General features: G+C 61.8%; 1 protein-coding gene across 2 annotated transcripts; it reads right to left on the bottom strand.

The window, feature by feature from the left end:
• Window positions 1-2,326: 2,326 nt before the first annotated feature.
• On the bottom strand, window positions 2,327-11,313 carry CYTH2 (cytohesin 2). Of its 2 annotated transcripts, none has more exons than XM_023650034.2 (12): window positions 11,180-11,313; window positions 10,186-10,333; window positions 10,023-10,089; window positions 8,911-9,029; window positions 7,365-7,445; window positions 6,744-6,856; window positions 6,512-6,660; window positions 5,865-5,976; window positions 3,669-3,745; window positions 2,935-3,006; window positions 2,685-2,839; window positions 2,327-2,598 (listed from the first exon to the last, which is right to left on the bottom strand). In XM_023650034.2, exons 1-12 carry the CDS (start codon window positions 11,196-11,198, stop codon window positions 2,511-2,513), a joined length of 1,200 nt encoding a protein of 399 aa, XP_023505802.1. In that variant the 5' UTR covers window positions 11,199-11,313; the 3' UTR covers window positions 2,327-2,510. The 2 variants fall into 2 exon arrangements, with proteins under 2 accessions (XP_023505802.1, XP_070079235.1); XM_070223134.1 differs by lacking the exon at window positions 11,180-11,313 and adding an exon at window positions 10,683-10,822.
• Window positions 11,314-11,875: the final 562 nt, after the last annotated feature.

Raw genomic sequence — 11,875 nt, 5'->3', positions numbered from 1 at the left:
ATCTTTTGGGGAGACACAAACCTGTAACAAAGGGGTTGGGAATTTGGGGTCCTGGGAGAGGAGGGAGCTGGAAGCCAGAATTCTTAGTCCTTGGGGAGGGGATGGATTGGGGGCAAAACCGAGGGGCAATTTGGAGGTGACTGGAGTCTGTCTGAATGTTCCAGGCATCTCCAGCTTCATTTGGTCAAACCAGCACCACTTTTTCCCCCATAAATTCTCTTTTCGGCCATCTCAGTAAATGGCGTTGCCCTTCAGCAGTTGCTCAAGCCAGAATCGCAGAGCTGAGCCAGCCCTCAGCAAGTCCTGCTGGCTCCTCTTCCCAAACGACTCAGCGGGTCCACCGTCTCCACCTCGGCAGCCGTGCCCTCCTGCACTGGGCTGACCCCACAGCCTCCTCACTCACCCGCTGCTGCCGCCCCTGCTCAGCTCCAGATCCTTCCCCTGCAGCCACCAGAGGGCCCTCCGGCAACCTCAATCCAAATGCGTCACTCTTCTGCGTCACGCCCTTAGATGGCTTCCTATCAGCTAAAAATACATCTAAGGGCCCAGCATGTCTGTCCAGGCCGCGCACAATCAGTCCTGTGCGTCCCCCTCATTTCCTATCACCCTCCCCCCTCCATCACCACTCCACAGGCACGTGGCCCACTGTCAGTTACTCCAACACATCCTGCCTTTTCCTGCCTCCACATATGCTGTTCCCTCCACCGGGAATGCTCTTCCAGGGCATCTCCACAGAGCCAGCTACCTTCCCACTAGTACGCACTCAGTACCCATGGGTACATTCCATGGAGAGCAGCATAGGGTGAGAGAGTGGTGGCCCTCTCCGCATTTCCCATGACCTTCTCAGGTCAATGACTCCATTTCCCTGGGACCTTGGGAGGAGTTGGGAGTTCTGTTTCCCATCAGCCCCTGGGGACTGAAGGGGTCCGGGTCTCTTTTCCCAACCAGCACAAGGGCAGGGGACCAGGCTCAAGGAACCACGACAGCGGATCTTGAGAAACTACAACTCCCAGGAGACCTCGAGAATGGCTTTCTCGTCGGCGGGGCGGCCAGTGCTGCACAGCTCCCAGGGAACTGTAGTTCGAAGGTCTCTTGAGAGTGAGGGTTGCCACCTCTGAGGGTGGCAGTGCTGTTAAAGTGCTAGGGGGTCTTCACCCCAGTGGATGCCTGAGGCCGAGGGCGGGTCCAGGACCAAGGCCCAGGATTCAGGATGCTCCCCACCTCACTGAGCACCCAGCAACTGGCAGTCGGACCCCTGAGGCCGCAGCGAGTGGCAGCAACTGCAACTCCAGCCTGGCGCCCCCTGGCAACAGGCCTCTGTGAGCCGGGTCTCCACCGGGGCCTACCCTGAGTTGTGGTTTCTTGTACTGAAGTCTCCTGAGCCGCAGACCTGGGCGTAGGAGAGACATGGGGTCTCTCAGCCTGCCAGCCCAGGATCCACACGCCTTTATTCTTTGGGGACCCCATGCATGCCCCAAGTTGGAGGGCAAAGGGAGACAAGCCCAGCCCTCAGGGTGCCACCCCCACGGCAAGTCTCCTCCCTCAAAGAAGGCGGTCCTTCTACTTCAGAGGCTGTCAGATTCCTGGGAAAGCACATGTTACAAAAATGCAGGTGCTCAGCACTATCCCTGCTTGCTGTAAACTGGTGGCTTTAAAACCCAGCTCAGTTGGCTCGCATCCCATCCTCTCGTCCCCAAAACCCCTACCCCATGTACTTCAGCCTGGCCCACTTCTGACACCAGCAACCTCTGGCCCAGCCCCAGGGATATCCTGTGAGCGAGCAAGGCCTTGGCACCCACGGTACTGGCCTCCTTCTTTTTTCCGGATTCATCCTGGCCAGGACCCTGAGGGTAGGTCCCCTTCCAGGCCTTCCAGCTCTCTCGTTCTCCCTCAAATCACTAGCCCAGCTCACAACCCCATCAGACATTACTTGCCGCCCCTTAAAGACCACAAGTCCCACGAGAGCAAGGGTGGGGACGAGTACCCGCCTGGCTCCTGGCTGTCGAGCACCGTCTGGGATGAAGGCGGGACCTCACCCCGGAACCTCCGTACACCTGCGATCTAAATGCTGTGCAATTCTCACTCAGCACCAGCTCCGGCCACATTCAACTTGTCCCCTTACCCCACCCTGCAGGCTGAGGGGGGAGAAGCAGAATGGAGCCACCCGGGGGAGGTCCCCATGGGGCTACAGCACCGTTCCCTCATGTGGGGTGGGAGCTCCCGAGAGGGACCAGCGCTCCTGGCTCTGGTCATGATGGGGCCGCCTGGCTGGCTCCACCCAGCACCTGAGCTCCGTCAACTCCAAGAAATGAGGGGGTCCACAGGCTGCGAGTGGTTAAATAATTAATAAGATTACCAACAGCGTGTTAATTACAAATAATGAGAGAGGAGCTAGAGGTGGACAATCCTCCAAATGGGGAGCCAGGATCCATCCGCAGCCCCAGGGCCCAGGGGTCCGGCCACCCGGGCGGGGCAGCTCCGTAATAAATAATGGAGTTGTGGGCAGGGGGTCAGGGCTGTTCCTGCTTCTTCTTGACAGAAATCCGCTTCTTCCTTGCCGCCAGCATCTCATAGAAGGGGTCCACGCTCACAGCTGCCCTGTGGAGGGGAGGGGGTCCCAGGGTGAGGACCAAGGAGTCGGGGCCCCAGCCCTCCCCACCTGGGGCTCCGGAGCCCAGGCTCACTGGATGGACTTGATCCACTCGTCCTTCTCCTCCTGCGTGGGGGCCGAGATGCGGTAGACCATGTGGTTCCCTTCCACCACCCGGCCGTCCGCCTCCGTCTTGCAGGCTTTGATGAGCTGCCCCTTGTTGTTGGGGATGTAGAGCTCGAAGCAGTTCTGCGGGGACGTGGGAGAGGACGGACGCAGGTAAGAGGCAGCCTGGGGCCAGAGGAGCCGTCGCCGCGGCAGGAGGGGTAGAGAGGGGGCCTTACTGGTTTCCGGGGGTCGTCCACCTCTCGGATGCTCAGATTCTCCAGGGGGATGATTCCTCGGGGCTCCTTGTCCTGAAAGAACAAGTTGGACAAGACTCAGTCACCACTAGTCTCCTCCTCCCTCAGACCCGGGAGTCCATCCCTCAGCCCCTCCTCCCTCAGACCCGGGAGTCCATCCCTCAGCCCCTCCTCCCTCAGACCCGGGAGTCCGGGCCCCAGCCCCTCCTCCCTCAGACCCGGGAGTCCGGGCCCCAGCCCCTCCTCCCTCAGACCCGGGAGTCCGGGCCCCAGCCCCTCCTCCCTCAGACCCGGGAGTCCATCCCTCAGCCCCTCCTCCCTCAGACCCGGGAGTCCATCCCTCAGCCCCTCCTCCCTCAGACCCTGGAGTCCAGGCCCTTAGCCCCTCCTCCCTCAGACCCAGGAGTCCATCCCCCAGCCCCTCCTCCCTCAGACCCAGGAGTCCATCCCCCAGCCCCTCCTCCCTCAGACCCAGGAGTCCAGCCCCAGCCCCTCCTCCCTCAGACCGGGAAGTCCAGGCCCCAGCCCCTCCTCCCTCAGACCCAGGAGTCCAGGCCCCAGCCCCTCCTCCCTCAGACCCAGGAGTCCAGGCCCCCAGCCCCTCCTCCCTCAGACCCAGGGGTCCCGGCCCCCAGCTCCTCCTCCCTCAGGCCCAGGGGTCCGGGCCCCAGCCCCTCCTCCCATGGCCCCAGAGCACAGCCCGGCTCCACCCTCACCGTCGTGTACTCAAAATAGTAGAGGCAGTTGTCTGTGAGGATAAACCAGCGCCGCTTCCACGTCTTCACCCGGCCCCCTGAAAGGGAAGGGGTGGGAGGGGGCCTGGGCTCAACAGGGGGACAGGGCCTCTGGGAGGGCGGGGAGGGGAGTGAGGCAGAGCAGCGCAGGGAAGGCGGGGCTGCGGGGCCTGGGACAAAGCGACGCGTGGGAAGAGACAGACAAGCAGGGACAGGCGTGTTCGGGCCCACCCCCAGCATGGGGCTCTCTGCTTTCTAAGCCTGTCTGTCGGCCCAGCGCCCAGGAGTCCGGGCCCCCAGCCCCTCCTACGGGCTCCTGGGGGCAGCCCCTCCCCTCGTGTAGTGTCGGGGAGCGGGGACGGGGCCGTGTACCTACCTCCTGGGGCAGACAGCGAGAAAGCAGGCAGGACCAGGCGAGGAGAAGGGAAGGCAGAAGAATGGGGTGCCCCCAAGAGCCGCAGGAGACAGAAACAGGGTGGGTGAGGGGGGAGTGCGCAGGGGGCGGGAGGGAGAGACAGCAACAGCAGAGAGAAACACGCAGAGAGGAGAGGGAGGGAGAGAGAGGGAAGAAAACCAGTTACATCCACACGAGGGAGGAACAGCCAGACCCTCTCCCGCCCCGGGAGGCCGAGGACCCGAGCCCACGGAGGGCCACGAACACCTCCTTGCGTCAGTGCCCGGCTCCAGCCCACCCCCAAGGACAGGTCCTAGCCAGGAGGGCCCTCCACTGCCACAGTGGAGATGTCTCTCCCTGGAGCTCATCCCACAAGACAGAACCCCCAGTCCTTGGCCTGGGGTAGGCGTGGGGACTCATGTCAGCTCCAGTAGAAACTGGCTGTGTGACCTTAGGACCACCTCTTGCCCTCTCTGGACTCCAATCTGGAGATGCACTTGGGCCCACACCTTCCTGCTTCTGGGTTCCTTGTGGTCCCAGGAAGATTAAATAGTAACAGTAACAACGGCTTTTAGGAACCATCTTTGGGGATATAACCCCCAGCACAGACTTCCCTGCCTCTCTTCAGTGTTTTAAGGAAGAGCTGCCTTTTCTAATGGCCACAAAGCAAAGAGATCTGGTTTCAAGGCCACCTCTGCCCTGTGGCTGTTGGATGGTGACCGAGCCTGTTTCCTCACCCAGGAACTGGGAAGGACGCCTGCAGGTGGGAGTGGTCAGGAGGGGCCCTGGCTCCCAGTGAAGCTGGCCCTCCTGCTTTCCTCTCCTTCCTGCCCACTCCCTGCCAGGGGCGCCGCCTGGAGCTGAGGCAGGAATCCACCCGCCAGCGTGCTGGCTGCAGGGAGGGGTCCGCGTTGTTGACGGGCGCCAGGACACCTGTGCCCCAGGACACCTGTGCACCCGGCCGGCGACCTGCCTTGGCTGCTGGGGCCTTGGCCTCAGAGCACAGCTCACAGCGGGAGGGGAGAGGCGCCCTGGAGGGAGCAGACCCTCCATGGCCGGCGCTGGGCTGGAAGCTTCCCCGGGGCCCCGCGCTGCCTCCACGGTCTACACTGGACTGTAGCTCCTCACCCGACTGTCTCCCTGGAGCCACCCTTCGCCGCTTCGCCATCAAAAAGCCACAGCCGGCACTCCCGGGGGGCGTCTACTACCAGGTGCGGCTCACAGCCGGCGCCACTCAACCTCGGCTCCACATTGGAGGCCGCTGGGAGCTTTCAACGTGACGGCCGGCCCACCCGGCCCCCGAATCCTGACTTCACGGTCTGCGGCCGGGCCAGCGGGGCTCCAAAGCTCCCTGGGGCGTCCCGTGTGCAGCCAGGGCTGAGAGCCACTCAACCCTCAGATGACCCCTCGAAAGGGGCACCTGTATAACCCCTGCTAACTCACCCTGCATTTGCTGGTGCCACGTGTCTCAAGGTGGACTGGCCCCACGTTGCCACGGCCAGCTGGGGACTCTTAGTCCTAAGCACAGAGCCGGGCATGAACCCCGTGCTCCCTCACCCCTTCTCTGCACCCACCAATGTTTACGGAGCCCCTCCTCAATGCCAGGCCCTGTGCCTGCACCCAGCACATGGGCCTGATCTTGTATCCAACCCCATTGTGCAGATGTGGAAAGTGGGGTTCAGAGGTCGAATCACTTGCCTAAGGTCACACAGCAGGTATGTGTGTAAGCCAAATCCGCAGCCTGGCCCCCTAACTTCTCCCAGCAGGGTCAGGAGGGGACGTACCCAGCTTAAGGAGCCAGCCCTCCCGGTCCGGGTTGAAGAAGGTGTGGGTCAGATCGTTCCCGTCATCCTCAGGAATCTTGAAGGGCTCATTCCGGATGCTGTCGTAGAGGTTCTGAGGGGCAAAGGCGCAGTCAGCAACTCCAGGCCCCGGGAACCCTCCTGGGGCTACATGGCATGGGAGGGCGGTGCTCCAGCAGCCACGGAGGCAATGAGACCACGGGTGGGACGGGTGGGACGGCCCCCAGAGGGAGGGCGGGTGGAGAAGGAAGGAGGCGGCTGGGGAGGAAAGGGAAGCGGAAGGCAGAAGAGTGGAGGGAGCCCCAGGGAGGAGAGAAAAAGAAGATGTAGAGAGAACAGACACAGTTGGAAGAGGCTGCTAGTTCTCAGAGAGAAGCAGACAGACAGGTGGAGAAAGAGACAGACCAACACCCAGAAAGAGTCAGAGGGCCAGAGTGACCACAAAGAGAAAGCCAGAGACAAAGGCAGAGGCAGCCAGAGAGAACGAAGGGAAAGCGACAGGATGGCGTCCGTGGGAGGGGCGGTGATCCCTGGCGGACGGCTCAGGCTCAGGCACAGGGGACCGGGGGAGGGTCTGTGGCAGGAAGAGGACAGGGCTGAGGGGCTGTGGGGAGGGGGGGGGGCCTGACCCTGAGTAGCTCCTCAGGCAGGTCCCCGCCCTCGTTGATGCCCCGGTTCATGGCCACAAAGCGCTCCAGGCCCGGCTTGTCCCGGACGTTGGGATTGTGAAGGCTGGTGTTCAGCATGATCACGGCGAAGGACAGCACGTAGCACGTGTCTGCACCGGACAGTCACGGGGTGATGACACAGGTATGTGGGCCCCCGGCCCTCCTTCCCAGGCCCCAGACCCCAGGCCCCCACCTGTGGACTGGAAAACCCCGGGGTTGCACAGGCAGTATCGCTGGGCGAAGGCTTCCATCATCCGGTCAATCTTCTGGGCCTCTCCAGGCAGGCGGAAGCTCCACAGAAACTGCCTGGGTTAGAGAGGGGCCAGGGTGGGTGCCAGGACTGGCAGAAGCCCCTCCTCGCTCTCCATGGGTGTGAGGAACTGGCAGTGAGAGCTCCAAACCTTGTGGCCTCAGTGGCTGTGTCAGGTATGGACACGTGATCCAATCTGACCAATGAGCACTGGCTGTGGGAGTTTTCATGGATTTATACAGAAATAGCCTCTTTCTTTCTGCTAACGTTACTAAACAGATCTGATGGTTGTTAGGAGCTTCTGTTATCATGTGGGAGGAGGGTCTGCAGAGAGCAATGCCAACACAGTGGCGAGCACAACCGATAGATAAAGTTGACCTTCTGACACCATTTGAACACCTGGATACAGCTATACCTGAAGCAGACACTACTGTGGACATTTGCATTGCACAAGACAATCAATCTACTAATTTTTGTTTCTGTTCCTTTTTTGAATAGAGGTCATCAATTGTAAAGAAAGCTCTGACAGATATGCTCCTGCCCTTCCAAGCCTGTCCTTCTCACCTGAGGGCCTGTACCAGATTGAGGTCGGTGAACTCATGCAGATCCACAAAGGCGTGGAGCACTGCCAGGTTCAGCTCTTCCCTGGGAGGAGAGGGACAAAGCCATGTCAGGAAAAAGTTTGGGGAGGTGGGAGTGGGAGTGGACCGGAGGCAAAGCCTTGGGGAGGCTGTGCCACCTCTTCTGCACAGTGCTGCCTCCATAGGGGGTCAAGTTTTGATGTGGCCCCATCACTGGCCTGGCACGCAGGCAGGGATATCCAGAACACTCTCTGGGGAGGACCATCTGTAGGAGAACCCTGGCTTGGCTGGACCTTTGTACAGTTGGGAGACGCAGCGCAAGTGTGGTCTGCCTACTGTGACCTCTCTCACATTCCGCAGATGTCCAGAGAGGGCTCCCACTCCCTCAGATGCCCATGGACAGTCCCCACGCATCCCAGATGTCCACAAAACGGTCCCCACACACCCCAGATGCCCACAGACGATCCCCACACACCCCAGATGCCCACAGACGGTCCCCACACACCCCAGATGCCCACAGACGATCCCCACACACCCCAGATGCCCACAGACGGTCCCCACACACCCCAGATGCCCACAGACGGTCCCCACACACCCCAGATGCCCACAGACGGTCCCCACACACCCCAGATGCCCACAGACGGTCCCCACACACCCCAGATGCCCACAGACGATCCCCACACACCCCAGATGCCCACAGACGGTCCCCACACACCCCAGATGCCCACAGTTGGTCCCCATATGCCTCAGATGTCCATAGATAATCCCCAGACATCTACAGATGGCCCCCACATCCCCAGATGTCCACAGATGGTCCCCAGACATCTGCAGATGTCCACACAGGTTCCTAGACATCTACAGACAGTCCCTACATCCCCAGTCTCCATGCACCCCAGATGTCCAGAGATGGTCCCCGTGCACCTCACATGTCCAGAAAGTTCCACACACCCTAGATGTGCACACAATCCCTAAGCACTTGACATTCACAGATGGTCCTGCGCACCTCAGACATCCAAACATTCTCCACGCACCCCAGACGCTCCCAGATGGTCCTCAGGTTTCCCAGACTTCACAGAGGGTCCCCATGCACTCCTATGTCCAGTCTCACAGCCTCTGAGATGGTCCCCACACCCCAGAGGTCCACAGGTGGTCCTCACGCTCCCAGATGTCCTTGGGGTCCCTGTGCTCCTGGATAGTGAGTGACGGTCCCCACACTTCCCAGCTGTCCACAGTTCCCATGCGCACCAGTTGTCTACACATGGCTCGCATGCTCCCATGACACGCAGATGTTCTCCACTGTCCCCAGACCTAAACGGAGGGTCCCCACATCTCCCAGATGTCCACAACGGTCCCCAGGAAGCTCACAGGCGGCCCAGGCTGCCCGAGGCCCCTGTGTCGGTGCCTTCTGGCAGAGTCCAGTGGGAAGGCCGGTCCCTCCAGGCCTCGCCTTGGGAGAGGAGCTGCGGTGTGAGGGCAGGAGCTGGGGGCGGGGCCGTGGGGAGAGGCCCAGAGAGCGGGCCGGGTCTCACCTCTCCCCGAGGTAGTCCCCGATGGCCGTCTTGTTCAGGCCCTCGCCCTTGTACAGGAAGCGGGCGATCTCCTCGGGGGTGTTCTGCAGAAGTTCGTTCTCCACCAAGAACTGGATCCCCTGGTAGGTGGGGGCCGGGTCTCAGTGCTGACAGCCAGGACGCCACTGCCCGCCACCTCCTCGGAAACCTCGGCAGCCCAAGCCACCCCCATCCTCGACCAAGCGGGGCCAGGTGTCATTTTCAGGCGTCTTATAGGTCCTTAAATACCACCCCTCCCACCTCATAGCCTTTGCTCCTACTGTTCCCGCTGCTTTGCCCGGTTAATTCCAGCACCAAGAGCAGGAGCAAGAGCTCGTTTGTTGAATGACTGAACAAACTACATTGCTTCGGGTAAGAAGAATAAGGTGAGAAACTACTAGCAGACAGCAGTCCATCAAGGGCTGTGAGCGCCAAGCTTTGGGCTGGACGGGGGCCTTCTCTGGCTCTCCCTATGCCATGAGGACCTCCATTATAGCTCTCTCTCTTTAGACTGTGGTATCCATGTCTTGGGGCTCCCTGAGGGCAAGCTTGGGTCAAACTCTGAGTCCCCAGCATTGCCTAGCAAAGGGGCAGGCCCAAGGAAGCCTCAGGAAATGGGTGTAAAATGAATGACTGAATGCACAAACATCTTTCCTCCACCTGGTGAACACTGACTCATCCTTCGAACCTGATCTGAATGTCCCCTCCTCAGGGAAGCCCTCCCCGACTTCCACAGCCCCCAGCACCTCCCTCTGCCACGGCACTTGTGAACCCTCTGTCATTGTCCATGTTCCCTACTAGACTCAAGCTCCCCCTGGGACTCTAGGTGACACCAGAAGCGGGTCCAGAAATAGGAACAGAAAGGGGAAGAGGACCTCCCAGGCAGAGGACACAGCAGAGGCAAAGGTCAGGAGGCTGGAGCACTTGGCTAGTGTTCAGAGGACAAACGGACAGTCACCATCTGAACCCAGGGATCAGGACCAAGTCTGTCCACCTAATGGAGACCTTTAACCGTCACACTTCTGGAACCTGGAAGTGCCAGGAACCTGTCTGGATGTCTGCCCGGCTGATCCCAGCCCTGTGGCCCCAAGCACCTTTTTGGGGTCCATGTTGAACTTCTTCCTGCCCATTGCCATCTTCCGGTTCCGTTGCAAGGTCTTACTGCAGGGGCAGAGAACGGGAGACGGAAAGTCAATCCTGGGCATCCCCAGCCTGGCCTGGTCCCATGACCCCCAAGTCGCCTACCCCGGCCCTCACCTGCCCTCATTGGCCTCCAGACCCTCCACCTCGCTCATGGCTTCGCTGAGCTCCTCCCGCAGGCGCTGGATCTCCACCAGCAGCTCCTGCTTCCGCCGCCGGATGTTCTCCAGCTCCATCCGCTCCTCCGGCGTCAGGTCTGGGGGCTCTGGGGGCCGGGATCAGGGGTTGGAGGTCAGTTTTGGGGACTGGGAGCCTGGAATCCTGCCATCTGGGGGAGGCCACGGCTGGGGGAGGGGAGCAGGACTCCCAGGTTCAGGGGGAAGATGAGGATGAGGATGAGGGTCGGGCCTCCTATGTCTGCAGGAGGAAGGGGCTGGGGGCCTGGATTCCTCAGTCCAGGGGAGGAAGGGCTGGGATCTAGATTCTCCAGTCCTGGAGGAGGAGGGGGCTTGGGGTCCGGACTCCTGAGTCTAAGGGGGAAGGGGACCGAGAGCCTGAACTCTTAGGTCTGGGGAAAAGAAAGAGCTGGAAGCCTGAACTGCTGGGTCCATTACTTGGAGGGGGGCTGAGGCCTCGGTTTTCCGCCTCCATTGCTGGCGAGGCGGCCGGGGGCCGGGGTGTCCTGACTCCCGGGTCCATGGGCAGTAGCTACGGCAGGGGACGCGGATGAGGCAGGGGACGCGGATGACAGCCGGGAAGAGTTGGGGAAGGGGCGGGGTCTCTGCAGCACCCCCGTCCCCTGCCGCCCCCCTCCCCGCTCCCGGCAGGCCCTGGGCTCGCCCGGCCCCTCCAGCGGGAATGGTCCCGCCCCGGCCTCGCCTCCGCCGCTCCATCCCGCCCCCTCCCGCCGCCACCGGAAACAGGATCGGCCCAAACAATGGCCTGGAACGCCCCGCTCTCGGGCCCCGCCGGAAGCCCGGCCCGCGCCCCGCAAAGGCGAGGCCACCGGGGCCCGAAGGGCTCGCGCCCGCCCGCAGGGATGTTCTCGGAGGAACGTTCGGGACGGAACGCTCCGTCCGCGCGCCGCCGGCCCCGCCCCTCCCTGACCTACCATAGACACCGTCCTCCATGGCGGCTAGGAAGGCCCGCGGGGAGTCCGGGGCGGTCCCGCCGGTCGGGCCTGGATCCGCGCTGGCCCGCGGGCTCGGGTGAGCCCGCTCAAACGCCCCGGGAGCCACCGCCGCCTCCTCAGCGCCAGTCCTCAGCGCTGAAAAGACTCTCCCTTCGCCTCCCAACCGCCCCGCCAGTAGGGACCGCCCCTCGTTTTGACACCGTCCAATCCACGACGTGCCCTCTCGTCTGCTCCGCCCCCGACGCCGAAGGATAGTCCTCCAGGGCCAATAGGCGCACAAGGAGCATACGTAGCCATGTCCGGCCGGAGGTAGACGGTCTGGGGGGCCAATTGGAGCGCGGGAAGGGCGCCTGGCCCCGCCTCCGAAACAAAAGAAGGCACTTGGCTGGCTGGCCCGCCAATGAGAAGCCTCAGAAGGGAATTGCATGGGGGGGCTTATGCGGCGCAGAGAGGACTGCGCCTGCGCAAGGGCTCTGGGCTCTAGGATACTAATTCAATAGAGCCCCGCCCCTAGCAAGGCGTTGCTGGGGGGCGGTACTTTGTTAATCTTGTTGCCAGGGGGCGGGACCACGACTGCCGGTTGTTTCGGTGAGCCACACCTCCTAGCAGGCCCAGCTGGCGTTTGACGGCAGCGGTTGCCAGGCAACCAGGAGCAGCTTTGGCTCACCTTTCTTC

The sequence above is a fragment of the Equus caballus genome, chromosome 10 (assembly GCF_041296265.1).
Source record: "Equus caballus isolate H_3958 breed thoroughbred chromosome 10, TB-T2T, whole genome shotgun sequence".
Classification (NCBI taxonomy): domain Eukaryota; kingdom Metazoa; phylum Chordata; class Mammalia; order Perissodactyla; family Equidae; genus Equus; species Equus caballus.
This window is presented reverse-complemented; position numbering and strand designations above follow the sequence as displayed.